Source organism: Canis aureus, chromosome 3 (assembly GCF_053574225.1).
Source record: "Canis aureus isolate CA01 chromosome 3, VMU_Caureus_v.1.0, whole genome shotgun sequence".
Lineage (NCBI taxonomy): Eukaryota > Metazoa > Chordata > Mammalia > Carnivora > Canidae > Canis > Canis aureus.
Window position 1 is genome coordinate 65,142,533 of NC_135613.1, and position 21,123 is coordinate 65,163,655.

At 41.4% G+C, this 21,123-nt stretch overlaps 1 protein-coding gene across 7 annotated transcripts in view; it reads right to left on the reverse strand.

Annotated features, from left to right (window-relative positions):
- EXPH5 (exophilin 5) overlaps positions 1-21,123 on the reverse strand; it is a 93,174-nt gene that overhangs the window by 22,143 nt on the left and 49,908 nt on the right. For 3 of the 7 annotated variants that reach the window (XM_077893360.1, XM_077893359.1, XM_077893358.1), the window contains exons 2-3: positions 9,030-9,190; positions 7,088-7,250 (exon numbers count right to left, since the gene is read on the reverse strand). In XM_077893360.1, the coding sequence (XP_077749486.1) occupies positions 7,088-7,250; positions 9,030-9,190 (324 nt within the window). Of the gene's footprint in view, positions 1-6,067; positions 6,346-7,087; positions 7,251-9,029; positions 9,191-21,123 lie in introns of those variants that run through there. The other 4 variants (XM_077893362.1, XM_077893361.1, XM_077893363.1 and 1 more) reach the window with 2 other exon arrangements.

A 21,123-nucleotide genomic window follows, 5' to 3' on the forward strand; every position in this document is an offset into this window, starting at 1 on the left:
CTCACATACAACCCTACACTCATTCTGCCTATTAAACTTCTGTAATTTCTCTCCTGGACTCCTCTCCATCCTTCATACCACCAACAGTGATCTCTCTAAAATGCAAATGTGATCTTATCAATCCCCTGCTTAAAAACCTTGCAAAGTATTAACATCTGAACTCAATGCAAGGCTCTTCTTTCATCTGATGAGCCTCCCAGACCACCCCTCACCCTTCAAGCCTTATGCCCCCGTACTCCCCTCATCTACAGGTACCTGTAAGCTATGCTTTCTGAATTTATTTCACTTCCATAAAATATTCTCTCTTGTCTCTATATCTTTGCTGATACTATTCAGAAATTCTCACTCACTACATTAGAGTATGGCTCGAAAATATTCTTTTTAAAAACCAGAACCACAGGTGACTTCCGCCAAGTACTGATGGAGCACGCTCTAAGCACTGGCCACTGAAGAGCTTCATCTGGGTGACCGTGGGTGATTCAGACCCTCCTTGTCCCAAATGGACTCCGTGTCTTCCTTCCAACAGATCCTGTTGATTTACACTCAGAAACCACCCATACCTCTACATCTCCTCATTTATACCCCAGTTAAGACATTTTCATCTGCCGCCTTTAGTTTGCACTCGTCCATTATCTGTCCCTCTGAGTTTTGTTCCAATCCAATCCATTCCCTACACTTCAGCCAGAGTGTTCAGTATAAAGTGAATCATGCTACTTCGCTGTGTAACATTTTAATGATGCCCATTTGCTGTCAAGTGAAAGTTCAAATTCTTCTCTGCATTCATAGGGCCCTAGATGATCTAGTCCACATACACTCCCCAGCCTCGTTTCTTACCTTTGTATATCCCTCTGCAATAGGGAATTGGCAGATCTCTGAGCATCTGCACAGATTGTGGCTGAAACATTTTTCTACCACCTGGTTGCCTGGACAACTCTCATCCCTTTGAACAATCACTGTTGATGTCATTTGCCCTGGAAGACCTATAAAGACTCAAGACTTAATGTACCATACACTTTCTCCTATGTGCTCCTAGAGGATGGAACTTCCCCATCTTAGCTCTAGCATTCTATGTTTCTCTATTTCCATTTTGCTGTCCTCACAAGACTAAAGAAAGCAAGGTTGCATTCTGCAGTGCCATTCACAGTATTTATTCCTTGAGCACTCTCCATTGAATAAATAAGCAAATGTGTTCCTTTTTATCCTCATTACATCTGCTCTTCCCAGCTTTCTCATCATCCACTGAGTTTCCTAAGTCAGAAAGGATAGTTAACCGCCATTCCTCCTTCTTCTTCACCCACCATATCCCATTCCCAGGTTCTCATGATTCTACATTCTAAACCATGCACGAAACTGTCCGCTTTTTGCCCTCCTCCCTGCTTGCTCCCTCATCCATCATCTCAACAGTCCCTTACCTGGTCAATCTGACTTGAGTTTTGCCCTCTCCAGTCTTTCCTTGTGCTGTAACTAGGTCAATCTTTCAGCCTTGGCTCTATCAGCATTGCTTTGGGGTGGGCTGTTAGCAAAATGGGCTACTTAGCAACATCTCTGACCTCTCACCCACTGGATGCCCATACTTCCCACCCTTCAGTTGTGGAAGCCAGAAATGTCTTTTGGGGGTGAAACTGCCCCTGGTTGAGAAGCACCAAGCTAAAATGATCTTTGTAAAATGAAGATCTGTTTATGTCACTCCTCTGCTTACAAACTAGCAATGGAGGGGAACCTGGGTGGCTCAGTCGACTGAGCGTCCAACTCTTGATCTCAGCTCAGGTCCTGACCTCCGGGTTGTGAAACTGGGCCCCACACTGGGCTCTGCATGGAGCCTACTTAAATAAAAAACAAAAACTGGCAATGGATAAAATAGACATATGTACCTGCAGACATGCATTGAATATGCCAAAATATTTTAGTGTTTCTCCAGGGCAGTGGGTTGTGGGTGATTTTACACACACACACACACACACACACATACATATATATACACACACATATATACATATACAATATATATACTGTATATGTGTATATACATATACACAAATACAGTATATATATATGAAAAATACATATATAATATATATATAAGGAAAAATGGTATTAGTAAAAGTGATTAATGACTTCCCATTGTCTACAGGATCAAATCTAAGAGCTTTTACAGTAGGAAAGATTAGATATCCAAGCTTTTCAGCACTGCATGACCTTAGCACTGCCAGTCCCTGTGTTATGGCCAAGGCCAACCTCTCCCAGTCCATCTCTTACTGGTCTCACCTTATACTGGGTCACTGAACCTCAGTGACCTACAGGAGTTCTTGCTTTTTCTAGCCTCCACACCCTGGCTGTGTCAGTTTTTCTGCCTGGCACAACCTCCTGCCTCTTAATTACCTAGCTCAATCCTGTATGTCTTTTGGCAATTGGCTTTCCTCTTCCGGGAAGGCTTCAGGTCCTCCAGTCTGAGTTAAGTACTTCTCCTGTATGTCGTCATGGTGGGAATACCATATACCCTCCCTATCACTCACCATACAACACCATGACCACTGGCTGGTGGTCAGGCGGCTGTCACCCGGGCTGCGTTAGGCCAGAGGGTATCTCTATGTGAATTCCATAGGGCATCCCTTCCTCAAGATACTTACTGTCATTTGCAAGAAACCTGCCATAAGAGATACACACACTCATCATGCTCTGGCCCATCCTGGAGTTGTGCGGCTCACCTTTGCCTGCTTCCATGCAATACTCTGCTGTTCCCTACTATATTGCGAAGTTCTCCAGCAGGGACTGTGCCTTATCTTCACGATTTTATCTTCAATACCAACCACAGTATCTGATCCAGAGGAAGACTTTGATAAAAGCTCAATAAATAAACAAAAGAGAGAAACTGTCACATGGACAAACTATAGCCACACGGGGAGTTCTGACAGCTCTTCCCACGGTAGGAACAGGAAGCTGGGCTGCCGTGGTATCCAACCTGGCTGAGCACCTGAATATCTCAGAGAATTCAAAATAAATCAGTGAAGTTCCCTTCACTGCCCTACTTCAGACCTTCTGGATCAGAATCCCAGAGCTGGGGCCTGTGTGTCTGCCATTATTTTTAAATGGCTGATGAGATTATACTAATGATCAGCCCTTCACCTGGGAGCCAGTAGCCACCCAAGGCCACCCAAGGATGAAACTCAAAACCACTCCCCTTGTCATGCCTTTCCCCTTGTCATCACAACCCTCCCGTCTACCTGTGGAGACCACACCTGGGGTCACTGAAAGAGCACTTCCAAAGAAGGATTTTGCTTACTCTGACTTCTCCTCCCATCAAGGTGTCCTAGATTTTTGTGTCTTCGAACTCAGGCATTTGTAGTGAGCGGCATGTGTAGTGAGTGACAGAGTAAAAAAGAGAATGGCCAGAATCCAGGGGAAAAAAATATCATCCACCTTTTCAATTTTCCAAAACAGCAGGTGAATGTCTTGCTTACATAAACTGGGGCTGCAGCTGGAGTGTCTGAGCTGTGTACACCCCGCAGATCAGGCAAATTTGGGCAGGTCTGAAGAGCAGCGAGGTGGATCTACCAAAGCTCTTTGCATCTCAAGGGGAAAAAAAAAATCTTCCAGAAGCTACAGGGTAATGGGCATGCACTCTTCTCTGGAGAGCAGCTGAGCTTGCTAATCACAATCACATAGTGGGTACTTACATGCTAAGCACTGTGATGGTTCTCAAAAGAGGTGATCTTAAATTTAATTGTACCTGCCACTCATAAGCATTATGAACTATTTCCCTCATCTTTTCACTTTCCCCTAATCCTTGGGACTACAACAAAGGAAGGAGTAGGAGGGGAAATCCATAAACCTAAAATCGCCATGATGAACTGGTGGCACATAGCTATATAGTTTTGAGAATGTGAGTGGCCCCCTTGAAGGGGCAGCTTTGCTGTGGATCATGTGGTAGCATGAGACACAGAGTGGCATGCACAGCATGTATTCATGGTGGGGAGGGGATCGTTGGAATCATGGGGGTCTGGAATAAGGAATGAACAGCTGTCGATACTCTTTGGCAGCCAGAAAGACTGCATTTATAAGCTCATGACATACACTATTGGGTATTTGCTGTACTCCATAGAAGGATTTTTCGAGGCTCCAGGTTACTGAAATTTTGTGCTAGGGGGCTGAGTACTATGTCACAGGCACTAGATGCCCTGTAATAAGACATGAGGAGACAAGACATACAGGGAAATGTTGGGGGAAAGATACTTGCAATATACATGTATACTTCTCTTGAATTTATTGGCCAGCAATAAACAAATCAACACAAGTGGAAAATATTTTTCCTTTTTTCCTGGGGCTGGGGAAAGGTCACAGGGGATATAGTTCAATCATTTATAAATAGGATTAAAATAGCAATGGAATGGGGCATCTGGGTGTCTCAGTCAGTTGAGTGTCCGCCTCTTGGTTTTGGCTCAGGTCCTTATCTCAGGCTCCTGGGATTCGGCCCTGAGTTGGGTTCCACACTCAGCTCTTGGGAGTCTGCTTAGAATTGTTTCCCCTCTGCTCCTTCCCCTGCTCTTACTCTCTCAAAGAAGTCAATAGAGTCTTTAAAAAATAATGAGATAATTTGGGAAGTACATAGATTTGGGAGGAGAAAATAGTCATATTTGAAGCAGACATGGGAAACCTTTTTTGCCTTTTTGTTAATTCATTAAGTCACCATGTTTCCATATCTTTTTATCCACTCGTAGGAAATCAAGCCTCAGTAGGTCATATATTTTTACTGGCTGGGCCTTTCTAAAGTAGGTATCTGATGAAATGACTAAATCCATTTTTTTCTGGGGAAGAATTATCCATGATCCAGTGTCATTTCTTGGTTAAACCACAGCTTAAAAGATGAAAAGAAATTTCTCTGATACTCAAGTATTTCAGGGCTGAACAGAAAGCTGTATTTTGCCTAGAGGGATTGGTTTTCTTTCTGTGATTTGCAAAAGATTCTCTGAACTGCTTTGCTGACTTGTTCTCCAGAGCACAGAGTGTGACAAAGTCTAGCCTAGGTGGCCTTGGCAAGTAGAAACCTGACTGACCTGGCACAGAATGGCTCTGCTCTCCTGGGCTCTTTGTCAGTTCTTCCTGGTGCATTACAGGCAAGGAGGAGCTCCTGAGTCATGTATTTGGAAGGCTGATTTTGTATTTCAAAAGCTCAGAACTGCCAAAGAAAGTTAGGTTCTACTTAAGCGTAAAGAGTCCCTAGAAATGTTCAACACACAATTAATATTCCTACCATAGTACAACACTCTCTAAGACCACCCCCTGGCCACACGCGTGCACACACACACACTCAGGATTTATATCCAAATATTTAGGTCACGCACATATTTAAAAATAAAAAGACATATTTTTGCAGTTTATCTACTGAAACTTCTCAGGAACAAAAAACATGCCTTTATAATACTCTGCGTCCTCACCATTAATAAATATTTATCTCCATTTATGGTTTGAAAGTAGAATGTATTTAGAGAAGACAAATTCTGAAAACTGCTTAACATATGCATATATACTTTAAGGATAAAATCTGTTTCACTTCTGCATTCTGATTTTTATTTTCAGTTTGTATGATTAAAAGAAGGCTACATGTCATTTTGGCACACAGGAAGGACGATTGCTAAATAAATTTTGCTAAGTTGTGATTTTTTTTTTTCACCTTGGTCTATGACCAGAAAACATGATACCCAGATGGAAGATTCTAGATTTGCTGTCTTTGATCCACTTTTGCAGTGACTTGCAATATGAGCTTGGAAATAACTTGTCCACAGAGTGAACAGGTTTCTCAACTTTTCCTGGTTTACTGATGTTAGATTGTGCAGCTGTATAAAACTCTGCCTTAAAGAAACTTACCTAAAACACAAAGTACACCATCAGTCCCAGCTACACCACACATCAGGAAGATTTCTCTTGTCCTTAAAAATCCGCATTTCCTCAAAAGGACATACCCTTTGATTTCGAATCCCCAAATGAGAGAATTACTAGCATTTCAAACATTCTTTTTTTTTTGGAAGGGGGGGGGGGATTTCAAACATTCTTACAAAGAAAAGCAACTCACCTATTTGAAGAGTACTTCCTTACAAGTGACTCTGGTAGAGATGGTCACCTAAACCTACATTCTGTTCAGCTCTTCGTTATTTCAGCAAAGACAAAAGCAGTCTCAGGTGAAAGCTGGAAGCGAAAAAACCTTCCATCCAACCCAAGAGGGGAGGGCAGAGTTCTGTTCTGCAGGTTTGGGAGCCTCATCACACACCCCACCAAGTGGCGTGCGCTGTTTTCCAGCAAGAGTGACCTCCAGCACCTATTTAGTGCAGCAACGCACTCCTAATGGTTTGACGGCACACATCACGTGTGAAGCCAACACCACAAGAGGGTGGGAAGCTTTTCAACCAGGAAGACATGCTGAAAATATTCAGCAGTCAGCTCGATTGCATGTAGGCAAAGCCTTGCTTGTTTTTCACAAAACAATCCAACAACTAATGAGTCAAGATGAACCGATTTACACCGTTCTACACTGAGAGCTATTTGGAACTCTGCCTGCCCCCCAGAGCTTCCTCTTTTCCTTTACCTTAAGTTTAAATTCTGGAAAACCACATCAGAACAGCTGTCCCGAACACCGCTCAGCACAGTAATATCTTTATTTCCTCAATTTTAAAATGCAAGTTTTCTCTACTCTCTTTGCTCATCTCCTTTGCTTTGAATTCATCTTTATACCCCATCTCTCCTTGTGACCACAGATACACACCCCCCCAAGCAAAAAGTTGTTTTGATTTAAAGATATCTTCCAGACCAGAGCATAGAACAGGTTCTTGAAACAGCAGAGAAAGTCAATTATTATTTCCCAACATTTAACCCGTCATTCACTCAGTGCACTCCCTGGGACCTGTGCAATTGGTTAGAAGTTGGCTTTCAAAGGAGCCAAGTTTCATGATTGCAGAAGGACTTTGTCCCGCTGCGAGTTTAGTCCTGTTTCCTTTGTTAGTATCTGAATTTAAAGCCTAAGAACAAACATTAAACATTCTGAACGCAAAACAGGCTACTGGCCTCAGAGCTGTCACATGATCTGGGTTTAACTCACCCTTTCTGTCCTAGCGATTGAAGCTTGAAAGTCTCCTTTCTGGATTTTCTGAATGAGAACAGGGAAGCAAAGGATGATCTGAAGCTCAGCCGAGAAGAAATGGATGTTGGGTTTCTTTGATGAGGTGTATTTTTAGATCTTGATGTTTGTGATTCTGTGGAATCTAGGGGGACATTGTAGACATCTGGCATCACTCAATATTTCCAGGTAACTATATCTCAGAGAACTAAGACTCCACTCTTGCTTCCCACCTCTGTTTATGCAGACTGAAACGCTGCAGGCACCCCCACAGAAAGACTACAGGAACTTAGGGAAGCCCTGTGCCTCTGATGGTTCTGCTGAGTAGAGAAAATCCTCATAAAGAATGGGGAGGCTTTCAATGCACTGTGAACTGTGGGCTGCACTTCTGCACACCAGCTGCACAAATCCATCCTAAGTTGTATGGAAGGGGTCAAGGCCCTCTTCAACTTTCGGGTTGCTTTTAGCCACCTGTCCTTCAGATATTTTTATTTTAGTGTTTTAAAACCATAGTGGTAGACACCAAGTAACTTTTTACTCCAAAGAAAGTGAAGGAAAAGAAAATTAAGCCATTTAGAGTGTTCCTTATTCCCATCAAAAATCTATCTCTGTGTTTGTGTATTTGCTACATATATGGTTTATATGTATACAAGCCTGAAATATAAATATGTCCAATATATGTACAGATAATACATAGTTATATGTGTGAGAATTTAAAATTCTAAGGCAACCAACACATACTAAGTCTATAATGCTGTAATATATTTGGGCTTGCTGAATTTATAAGTATTAGAGAGATTAAGGTAAGGGGAGAGATTAAGGTAACCTGGTATATATGGAGTTAATTTCAAAATCTGGACTATGAGTCTTTTTAGATAGATCTGTTAATGATGGGAGTTATAAAATATTGTCAACATAAGTTTAGAAATATTGTTAAAAAAAAGAAATATTGTTACATGTTTTTTGATGTTATTAATGTTAGTAACACACAAGAAAAAGTAGTCCATGTGACTATATCAGTAGGAAGACACTCTACACTGTTTTAGTAGTTTATAATTTTGAATGGACTTTGTTATTCTCACAATAGTCGTGTGAAAGTAGGTTTTATTATCCTCATTTACAGATAAAGAAAGTGATTGGTGAAGATAAGTGACATGTGAATAGTGACACAGTTGGGAGGTTCAAAGAAAGCATTTACCTATGGAGCTCTTCTATGCCCTTCCCCCTCCCTCCTCCTTCTGCATCACCATCTCATTCATTTAAGTGCCTACTGTGTTCCAGTCTAGTACTTTATACATATACAATGACCCTATGAGGTGTATCATCATACCCTATTAAAGATGAGAAAACTGAAGCTTATAGAGAATAAGTAACTTGAACAGTCACATGGATTCTGATCTAATAGAGAGTACAGAGAGAGTGGAGATTTGAATCCAAGTCTTTTTTAGTATCGATGTCTGTTCTTAACCACTATGCTATCTTGCCTGATTCTAGAAACACCCCACCCCCCAAAGACATTACAGCACATTTTCTTTTTTCTTTTTCTTTTTTTTTTTACAGCACATTTTCTGTTCACTCTTTTCATTATTTGTTAGGTTATAAAACTTTTGTTCCTTATGATTTAAAAATAGTCCTAAATATGGATTGGTTAAATTAGAGAGCCACTGAGTCATTATCTAGAATACTGTGCCATAAGAAAAAACTTTTAGGGCAGCCCTGGTGGTGCAGCAGTTTAGCACCACCTTCAGCTTGGGGTGTAATCCTAGAGACCTGGGATTGAGTCCCATGTTGGTCTCCCTGCATGGAGCCTGCTTCTCCCTCTGCCTGTGTCTCTGCCTCTCTCTCTCTCTCTGTCTGTCTGTCATGAATAAATAAATAAAATCTTTAAAAAAAGAAAAAAATTAGATCTAAATTTTTTTCTCACCATTTTCTGCCATTGTCTTCCTTAGCCTGTATGTAAGTGGTTGTTTCAACATTTGGCTAACATCTGCTTCATTGCAAAACTTTTTTCTTTGAATTTCTTCAAACCATTCGCCAGTCACTCCTTGAAGCCATCTGATATCCCTCTTTGTGTTCTGGAGTTTGCTGAAATAAAGCAAAAATATCAATGCACCCTTTAAATTACTTCATATTAAGTAAAAATTCATGCAATAGGAGCTAAATGTGAGCTAGTGGGAGAGCTACATAAACTCTGAGTCTAAGGAGGGAAATGGGTTCTAGTCAGAATTCCCTTTTCACTACCATGTACATATTTTAGTTGTATTTTTCTAAATGACAATCTAAAAGTTTTTGCTAATCATTAAAATAATCAAGCTGGTGATGACAACCTGGGATGAGCATTATGTGAACCCGACCTAATAGAGTTGAATGATTGATGGTTTAATGACATGGAAAAACCAGAATATTCTAGTTCTGATTACTCGTTTGCTCATTCATTCATTCATTCATTCATTCAGTGTTTATTAAGCAATGTCCATGTACCAGTCCAGTGTAGACAGTGGGGATTCAACACTGATTATAATAGATAGGGTTCTTACTTGCTCATCCAGTGGCCAAAGATAAAAGTTTACAAGCAGAGAAGAAATGACTGAATGTAATGATTTTAGATAATAAAATTCCTGAAACACAAAAGTCCATGAATGACTTTACAGCTAATGCTTAGTAGTCAAGGCCAGTGTGGCTTGAGATGGATAGGAAAAACTATCCAGAGCACAACTGTGTCTGCCCCACACTTTCCAAACACCAGACTTGAAGTCTTATCATTCCTTCTTTATCCTTTTCCCCTGCCTTCTCCTGCTATGTCCTCTTTCAAATGAAAATGTTGGCTGCGTTCTTAATTAAATCACTGGTTGTGATCTTTCTTTTTTTAAGATTTTATTTATTTATTCATGAGAGACACACAGAGAGAGGCAGTGACACAGGGAGAGGGAGAAGCAGGCTCCCTGTGGGGAGCCCCATGCAGGACTCAATCCCAGGACCTCAAGATCACAATCTGAACCGAAGGCAGACGCTCAACCACTGAGCCAACCAGGCGTCCCTCTTTCTTTTCTTTTTTTTTTTTAAAGGAGATCATTTTGTTCTATTTCAGGAAAGCCCTTAGAACTGTTTGGAAGTGAGAGGTGCTTAATTCAGGGAGTGAGAGAGAGAGGGAGAGGAAGAGCGAGTGTGGGCACCCGGGACAGGCAAACAGAGCAGAAAGAGGAGTCTGAAATATACAATGTAAATCTCTTAAAGTCGTCAGTTTGGCACAGGCCTGGGATTGCTGATGGGCTCCAAGCTTGGGAAGTTCTGCTGTTTGGGAAAGAATTTCATGTAATTCTGCAGCAGATACCCTTTATCCAGGGTCCTCTGTGAAGCACAAGTATTGGAGAGTTTGTATTATTAAGCAAATGGGGAGTAAGATGGCTACAGAGTGGCAAATTTGGGGTTAATGAACCAAGGTGGTTGCAACTCAGGCTCCTGCTTAGGGCTATGATACTGTCATTTTATAAAATAATCAAGAAGGAAGCCAGAGGCCAGCCTGCCCAGACTTGCATTTTGAAATGCATTAGGCAGCAGTCCTCATGTCCTGCCCACAACATCCACTTTGGTGCTTCCATTTGTCATTGCCATCCCTCTGACACCTGGTCACTCCTGTCTCTACTGCCACTTCCCTTACTAGCAGATTGAGAGACCACAGGTAACTTTCTAATCAGTATTGGCTGCTTCCAACTTTACAACACCTCACTTACTAATGTCCCACATTTGTTCAGCACCTCTGCTCTCTCAAAGTCCTTTGTAGTTGTTGGAGCCTGACATTCAGCACCCCTCCTCCTCCATTTCTTTTCTTTCTTTTTTTTTTTTTTTTAAGATTTTATTTATTATTCATGAGACACAGAGAGAGAGGCAGAAACACAGGCAGAGAGAGAAGCAGGGTCCCCTTGGGGAGCCCGATGCCCAGGATCACGCTCTAAGCCAAAGGAAGATGTTCAACCACCGAGCCACCCAGCTGCCCCTCCTCCTCCACTTCTTAATGCATCCATCCACCTCACCTTGGAGTCAAGCTACCTGACTTTGGCATTCTCCAAACAACATAACTGTATTTACTTGTTTTTACTAGAGGCTTGATGTAACATTGACTCTTTGAAAATAATCACACTTCACTTCATTTCACCTCAAGTGCTCATTCCATACTGGCACTCATATCCATCACAGCACAGCCTGTTTCTTTTCCAACTCCTGGCTAATGAAATCAGAAATCCGTACCTCTATGGGAATACTCCCATGGTTTGAATTCTACTTCTGGAAATGTATCTTGGAGAAGCAGCCCCCTCCACATTAATTCATTTCTAAAAATAAGGATGCAGACAATGCAGCATCCTGGGAAAATGCATGGCATACTGCATGAAGTAGCTAAAACAAAATGCATGTTTTATCTATTCCAAGCTATGTAAAATGTTTACCCACAACGACACACTGGGGAAAACAAATCAGAACACTTGATCTCTTAGGGCAGAATAATTATAGGTATTATTTCTATTTTTAACTTTTTAATTATGTTTATTCAGTAAATACAAAATATGAATCGTTTTTTCTTTTTGTTTGTGAATTTTTATATTGGGGTTTTTTCATTACAATTTTTCTTGTAGATAAAGAAAAAAATCAATGATGTTTTCACAGTCCTTTTTAAAATTTTTTTTATTTGTACAAAAATTTTATTCATATGTATTTATATATACCTATGTACATATACACACATGCCTATACATATGTTTATATAGTTATTGAAACATAAAAATACAAACACAATACCATTTTTAAAAGTTATAAGTCCATATTGTTTTCACAGTCCTAACGCAATCACTCTTAACCATTGGGTGTGATTTTTCATATGGTTGTAATACAATTTATTTAATATACATTTGTAGAAGGCCTCCTAGGGTGCATGCAGGGATACAATGCTAAAGAGAGCAGACATAGTTCCCACCCCATGGGACTCACCATCTAATAAGAGATACAGATCCAAGCCTGGTAAGAATACAGATGTAAAGTAAACAAGAGTGGTGATTGTGATTAATTCATTCAACGCATGTTTGAACTCCAGGTAGTGGAGCAGTGAACAAGTCAAGTCCTTGCCCTTACAGGATTTACACCCTATGGGGACAAACAATAGAAAAGTAAACAGGTGCTAGGAGAGTTTGTAACATAGAACTTGGTATGGGCAGCAGCAAAGATTTTCCTGAGAAGATGACACATAGCCTGAAGGTTGAAGGATGAAGGGGTAGCAGCTAGGGGGTTCTGGAAGAGAACTTTCCAAGCCTTTAGAGCAAGTGCCCCCAAGGAAAGAAGCAAGGAGCTGAAATAAGGCCAGCCTGGCTCCAGTGTGGACAAAGAGACAACTAACTGACTAACCAACAGGGAGAGCCGAGAGGCAGTTGCTAGATCATACAGTGAGCATTTGGGATGAGCAATTTGGCACTCAGTCCAGCAGCAGTGAGAATGCATTGTTGACCGGGCAGCAGTATGACATTTTCAAAAGATCATCCTAGACTAAAAACTTTCTACAGCAAAGGAAATCTTCAGCAAAATGAAAAGACAACCTACTGAATGGAAGAAAGTGTTTGCAAATCATATATCTGATAAGTGATAATTACCAAAATATATAAAGAACTCATACAATTCAATAGCAAAAAACCCAAACAATCTGATTAAAAAATGGCCAGAGAAATTGGAAAAAATGTCCAAAGAAGACATACAGATGGCCAGAGGGCACATGAAAAGTGTTCAAAGTTACTAATTGTTCGGGAAATGCAAATCAAAACCGCAATGAGATATCACCTCACACAAGGCAGAATGGCTATTACCAAAAAGACAAGACATAACAAGTATTGGTGAGGATGTGGAGAAAAGGGAACCTTTGTGCACTATTGGTGGGAGTGTAAACTGGTGAGGCCACTATGAAAAACAGTATGGAGGTGCCTCAGAAAGGTAAAAGAGCTACCATATGATCCAGCAGTTACACTTCTGGGTATTTATCTAAAGAAAATGAAAACACTAACTCAAAAAGTATATGTATCTCTGAAGTTGTAATTGTATGGAAAACCAAACTACAATACAAATACAATTTTAATTCCATATATAAAAATACAATATTATATAATATATACATATAATACAATACAAATACAATTATAGACACACATATATACACACAATGAAATACTGTTCAGTCATAAGATTTCAAAGTGAAATCTTGCCATTTGCGACAACATGAACAGAACTTGACACTATTACACAAGTGAAATAAGTCAGAGAAAAACAGATACCATATGATCTCACTCATATGTAGAATTTAAAGAACAACAAATGGAGCTCATGGACATAGAGAACAGATTGATGGTTGATGCAGGTGGGGGATGGGAAGTGGGTGAAATGGGTGAAGAAGGTCAAAAGGTACAAACTTCTGGTTATAAAATAAGTAAGTTCTGGCATATAATGTACAGCATGCCAACTATAGTTGATGATACTGCAGTGCATATTTGAAAGTTACTAAGAGAGTAGATCTTAAAAATCCCCATCACAAGAAAAAAAAATTTGTAGCTGTGTGTGGTGATGGATGTTAACTAGATTTACCGTGGTGATCAGTTTGCAGTGTATACAAATATTGACTCATTATATTGTACATCTAATTTAAAACTAATATAATGCTATACATATACTTCAGTAATTAAAGAAAAAATATCTTAGCTACAGGTAGGTGGAGAGAGGATTCTAGAGGACCATGGTCAGGGTACTTGTAGGGTTCAGGACAAAGAGGTGTTTGCTTAGACCAGGGTGGTGGTGGTGAAGTAGAAGAAAAGTAGAAAGTTTTCAGAGCTACTTAGCAGATGAAATATACCCTCAGGTGCCCACCAAGTGATGAAGTAATTTGGCAAGGTTATAGGGAACAGAGACATGTCAAGGTTATAGGGAACAGAGACTCCTCAATTTCTGATTCACATAGGTGCATGGAAGATGCCATTTATAGAGGAGGCACAAACAATCGTCAAAAAAAAAAAAAACATTATATGTTATCATCTTTACCACCAGTCATCTTTGGAGCAATCATTAAATATTTGCATAATATTCAAGCTAGTATGATTTCCATAATTTATTTACTATTCTTCTAGTGAAGAGCATTAAGATTTTGCCTTAAAAATACTGCTGTAAAATTGAACTCCAATAAAAAAACATACAAAAAAAATACTGCTATAAGAGATACCACTGTGCATTTTCTATTTTTACTGTGCCTCTGACAGACATTAAAGTAGAATTATTGGGTCAAAGAGAAAAAAAAAAAAACCCTCTTTTTGTGATTCTTTATACACTATACCAAATGCTTCTCACAAGGGCAATAGCATATTCCTCAAGCCAGAGATGTACAAGATGATCGCTTGACACCTTAGGAAGACTAGATGTTATCCTTTCGAGTATTTTTATTTTCTGAATTTAATACTTTCAGGGTATTTATCAATTTATGAATCAATGCCTGAGAGTCTTTCACTGGAATGAGGCATATTTAATAAAATACAAACTCTTTATTTTTTTAATAAATACTTTTAATAATACTCTAATTACTTTCCCCAGATTTATGACTTTCATTCTGATTAGGGCTAAAGGAGGTAAAACACACTTTATCTGTGGATGTGCTTATGCTAATATTTGTCCCCCAAAGACAATGAGAAATGAAATGCAGACAGTAATTACATGCAGATATATGAAAGGGCATGATTTTACGAAATTCAGTGACTTTTGGGTCACCTGGCTGGCTCAGTTGGTGGAACATGAGACTCTTGATCTCAGGCTGTGAGTTCAAGCCCCACATTGTGTGTAGAGATTACTTAAAATAAATAAATAAACTTAAAAAAAAAAGAAATTCAGGAAGCCTGGGTAGCTCCGTTGGTTAAGCGTCTGCCTTGGATCTCAGGGTCCTGGGATGGAGCCCCACATAGGGCTCCCTGCTAAGTGGGGAGTCTGCTTCTCCTTCTCCCTCTGCTGCTCACCCTGCTTGTGCTCTCCTGCTCACTCTCTTACACTGTCTCTCTCTCTCTCAAATAAATAAATAAAATCTTTTTTTTTTTTAAAGAAATTCAGTGGCTTTTAAAGCAGCAATATTCCATGGTTGCTGACAACTGGGTGAATATGTACAGCCAAGAGCTTGAAAATTCAAGGGTCAGGTAATAAAAAAAAATGGCATTGTGTTTACCTATTCCTAAAGGAAGTAAAACAAACAATTCTGGCCTTCCAAGTGAGGATAACCCAGGAAGGGAGGTTATGAATGGCATACAAGTCTAAATTCTCTGGGTACCTGTAACTCAACTCCTTTATCCTTTATACCAGAGTCTTCTGTCCTATAAAACACAGTCAGTACTTTTATAATGGTTGACTGAGCTACTTTTTAAAAATTTTATTTTATTTATTTGAGAGAGAGCCAGTGAGCACGAGGAGGGGGAGGGCAGAGGAAGAGGGAGAAGCAGACTTCCTGCTAAGCAGGGAGCCTGATGCGAGGCTGACCCCAGAACCCTGAGATCAAGACCTGAGGTGAAGACAGATGCTTAACAGACTGAGCCACCCAGGTGCCCCTGACTGAGTTTCTTGTACTAAAAAGAACACAACAGTAAAACCGACAGTTCAGACTGATCTATTTTTTTAAAAAAAATACCAAAGCTCAACACTACAAAATAAACAAGCAAAGCACCTTAACATAAAGATATGTGAACCTTCAAAGGACAGCATTTTAAGTCTCCACTGGGAGACTTGGTCTGAGCAAGAACTTTCATTTGTGAGTGGAATTCAACCAAATTCATAGCCAGCCTTCCTTGGGGCCCTCCCTCCTCTGTGCTGGTTTGTTCCATACTAGGGCAGCCACTTGGGACAGGCCGTCTGCTCTTCGCCAAGGAGAACACAGGGTTACAGACCAGAACACCAAGGATAATTACCAGTGCACACCTTGCTGGCTTGGCTGGTCCAGCTTGACTCAACATATCAGGAGGGACTGTTGTCTACACTTGTAGTCTGTTCCACCCCCAGGCTGATTAACTTGACTCAACGACATCAGGTCTTTTCTTGCTGAGCCACAGTCCCAGCCCTCTGCTCCAAGTCAACATGTTCTTCCTTCACGCACAGGAATCTCAGCCTGCCGCTGCCTTGATGCCACTTGAGCGCCTACAAAAGGAGTGTGCTCCTCTGGGACTCCTTCCTCTGTTGATGGACTCTCCATCCTTGGGGAGTAAATCCCAGCTGCCCTCTCCTCTTGTCTTCCCTAGCTGTGCCCCTGAAGACCTCTGCAACTCACTTTTCTTTGTTCACCTTTCTTCCCAGCAGGTCCATGTCATCTTATTTTCATGGTGACCTACCTACCTATATTTAGCACGTGCTCAGTGAGTGGCAGCTGTCCCCCTAGGTCCCATTCTCCACCTCCACCCCCCTGCTTTCCTCCCATACTAAAGAGCAGTGGAGGAGGGTCAGGTTTCTCTCTGGGTGATCTGGGTCAAATATGTGACTTTCTCGGCTTTGTTTATCTCTTTCATGAAAGGGGGTTGGATGATGGGGGCAGGTCTCTACAACTCCTCATATCCCTGATCATTGGCTCCCTTGCCCTGTGACTTTGTCACTCCTCCTGCCCCTCAAATCTGGGCTGGCCTTGGGCTCAGAACAACTGAAAGTGATGAAGAGGTATCATCAGACTTCTGAGTCTGGGCCCCAGGAAGCCTTGCAGCCTCAGCTCTGCCTCCGGGAATCTTGGTTCTGGTGCGGAGAATGAGAGCATGCTCATACGGGCCCAGTGGGGCGCATCGCCACCTGCCAGACGCATGAGTGTGGGCACCTGAGCCCCTCCAGATGCAGAGATCCCCAGGCGGGACCAGGAGAGCCACCCAGCTGAGCGCAGCCCAAATGGCTGTCCCCCAATTATTATCTTTATAATCTTAAAGATATCTTCTGGTTGAAAACGTACAGTGAAATGAAAAGGCTCATTATTCCTACATCAGAATTAAATCATTAAGAAATCTTATAAATCTGAAGAGGGCCTTATAATCTCATTGATCTCTCCATCTTCAGGCAAAATAATAATAATCAGTAATAACAACAGATGCTGTCTCCTACTCGACAGGATTTTGTAACTGTTATTGCTAATCCTCACAAGGCTGCATTAGGATTCAATATCCTCATTTACAGAGACACCTTTGAGCCCACCGGCAGGCTGGTGCTTTGCTCTGGGATGAAAACTCAGGCCTTGATTCTCAAGCCCCTATCCACCTAAACCTTCTCTCTCACTGCCTCTGGGTACTATCAACTCTATTAAGAAACAATGTGACTAATCAATAGAAGTAAGCTTAAAGTGACTTTTGACATTTAAAAAGGTAGTGATGAGAATCCAAATAGGATGAAGAAGAGAGCGGCTGGACAGATGTTCAGAGCAAGCAAGTCCCCTAAACCAGAAGACAGGAATTATACCTTCCATTTTCTTGTCTGAAAGATCTCAAATATTTCTCAAAATTGCTCCCATAAGAGCTTCTCTTGCTGAGGCCATCAATTTGTCTTTGTGCATTTTTTTCTCCACTTTCCTTATTGCCTTGGCTTCTGTACACATCATTTTCTCTTTCACAGCTGACCTTCCTGTACACGAGCCATCTTATTACACCTTGTTCTGCTTTCCAGACAGCTTGGCAGCTGATCTCTACCAACCCTCTCCTTTTGGCTTCCAGGACCTCTAGCCAAAATATTCCCCAAATCCCCCACCCTACTCTGGTCTTACAGGTTCTGTCATCAGCGAAACCTAGAACAAACTGTTCAACTGAATCCTGTAAAAAGGGATTTGTCGCTTGATTGTAGATCAAAGCAGCATTAAAGTTCTCCTCCCACACAGAAATTCAAATACTTTTTTGTTTCATATTGCCCAGCAACCACAACACACAGGAAAGCACAAATGGAGTACACTAGGCAGGAACTGTATCCTGAGTCAGAGCTCGGACCTTAGGTTAATGTCACCATGGAAGCTGGATCAGTCTGTCCCACTAAGGACAATTTCCAAACCCTGAAACCCAAAGGAAAGTCATTTCAGGAAAGTGTGCCCCTTTGTTTTTCTGCTCCAGAAAGGTGATACTTCCAGGTACAGATTTCTTATCGCTCATCTGCTAGGGAAAGCTGTAGAAAGCTATCATGAGCTTTCAGCCAGGAAGATGTGAAGTAAAGAAAGCAAAAGCCCTTGTTCCTAGCCCACACCAACAGCTTTACAATCCAGGGCCTGGCCTGTCCTCTTTCTGGTTGCTTTTCTAAAAAGATTGTTTCCTGACAGCCTTTGTCTCTGACATCAGAGCTTGCTGTTTGGCTCAATCCATAGCCAAAACTCAGGAAGAGGCTGGGATTAGAAAAAGCAGGTAGGTGTCTGTCTTGGAAAATGTGTTCTTTTGCTGACAGTGAAGTTAAACCATAGAGGTTTAACCATAGTTAAACCAAAGTCTGGAAGAAGGAAGTTCACATGAAGAAAAGGAATGAACTTTAGTTCAACAAGCAACAATAACAATGAAAACAACAAACCTTCAGAACTAAAGGAGTGGCCACAAAATAATGGCACCAGTTTTCCAGCCAAACTAGATAACAAAGCCCATTTAAATTCCTTGAATGGCTGTGATTGAGATTGCCTAATACAGATTAAAAGACGATTTTTTTCTGTATTCCTTAAATGGGCCATTATAACCTTCCTGGATGTTTATTCTCAGAGGACACAAAGTCACAACAGAAGGGAAAAATAAGTAATCTAAGTCACAGTAAGACTCAGCATTGCCATGCGGGGTCTGAGCACAGTGAGTGATCTCTTACCCATTAGCCACCCTAAGGAAGGTGCTGTAGGAAGGCTGGCTGTCCACTCTGAAGCCAGACTTGGAGTTTAAGGGTCAATTCCTCATGTAGCCAGCCATCAGGGCTTTTCTGTCCTCTTAGGTTAATCTTATCTCTTTTTAATTCATTCATACCTTTTACCCACGCCACCTGGGAAGGCACCCACTGACACCCCTCAATTTTCAAATTATACTGAATGACTTGTCATGTACTTGTTTGGATGCCCACCAGGCTGTCAGCTTCCTGGGGACTAGGGACTACGTTTCATTTGTCTTGGTAACTCCAGGGCCTAGCATGGTTCCTGACTCATGCTGATCAATACATATTTACTCAACTTTTGGGCGTAATGAATTAGCTCTACAAACTTATGCCATCATTGTGGAGCAACTCAATATTTGACATAAGTAAGAGAAGTGATCCTGCACACAAATTAAAATCGTGTATGCAAAAAATGATTTTTCTCTAAGAATATTACGGGAAAGCTAGTCCCAGCTAACATTTACACAGGCGACCACCCAAGGCCCGGCATAATTACATGTATTAGTTAATTTAATTTTGTGGTAAGAACACCATGAGGTAAATAATATTCCATTCTACTGATGAGGAAATTAAAATGCTGAGATGCTTTGTTAAAAAGTCAGACCGTCTGGTTTGAATGATGTACCTCATCTTTACGAGCCTTGTGATGTTCACTTCTCTGAGCCTCAGTTTTTTTCATCTACAAAGTGGGGGTAGGAGTAATCATATCTCACGGGGTTTTGGCAAGGATTAAGTGAATGAGTACATGGAAGGCCCATACACCCAGGCCTGGCAGGATGAAGTACTCAGTTAGTGGGATCCGTGAAATGTGTTGTTGGCTGAGGAGTGGGGGTGGAATGTGTATCACCTTCCCCAGCAAAACAGACGTGGACAGCAGTAAAGAGAATCACACTTCAGGTCTTTATTTCCCTGTAAAGAAACTCCAAAGCATCAACTGTTTCGGTTGGGGCCCCTGCTCCTCTCAGACCTCCATATTGCACTTAATGGCCCGGTTGCTAGAAAACTAATTTGCAGTGAAGATTTCAGAGGGAGGACCACACTGGGTAAGCTCACCGCCAGTCACTGGAAGTGGACCTTACGCCACCGTGAATGCACGGGCTAATGCCAAGGGTTGGGAACACGATTGCTAAGAGTTTTGCATATTTTTAGTAGAAGATCTAAAACGGTTTACTTTACTTTTTTCTTTTTTTTTAAGATTTTATTTATTTATTCATGAGAGACAGAGAGAGAGAGAGAGGCAGAGACACAGGCAGAGGGAGAAGCAGGCTCCATGCAGGGAGCCTGATGTGGGACTCGATCCCAAGTCTCCAGGATCAGGCCTGGGCTGAAGGCAGGCACTAAACCACTGAGACATCCAGGGATCCCCATGGTTTACTTTTCTAAACTTTCATAAGGCAAGCGTCCTTGAACTGAGAATAGTTTACACATTTACTTATCTCATCCTGGATTCCAGTCTAACTTCAGAAAGTAAGTATTTATACATGTGATTCAGCTAGTATTTTTCAAGCACTTACTATGTGTCAGGCATTGTTCTGGAAGCTTGGAATTAATCAGTACACAAAAGGGACAGCTCTGAGCCTTCCTAGAGTTTGTAGCTAGCAAGCAATGGGATTTCCACAGCCACCTCCTTGGCCCAAACCACCACATTCTCTCACCTGGGTGACTGCAGGAACTCCCTCCTTGTCTCCCTGCATCCACTCTAGCTCCTCCTTCATTCAGGCTCCACATAGCAGCCAGAGTGATATTTTAAAACCACAGAGGGAAGTCTGGAGACAAAAGCTTAAATCTCTCCAGCCAGGAGCTTCCAACCATACTTAGAATTCCAAACTCAATGGGCCTACGGGGCTGCACAGCCTCTGGCCCTCTGCCTTTTCTACCAGTTTTATCATACCTCCTCCTCCTGCTTTAATCAGCAGCTAGCCTTCTTTCTGCTCCTCTGGAAAGCCAATCTGGTCCCCAGTGGGCTTTGCACTTGCTGTTCCCCTCAAACTGCAATATTCTTGCCTATTTTATCACGTGACCACTCCTTTGTATCATTTAGGCCTTAGCTAAAATGTCACATTCTAAGAGAGGCCTTCTGTGATCCTCCAACAGAAATAATCCCTTCCTCCAACCACACCTGC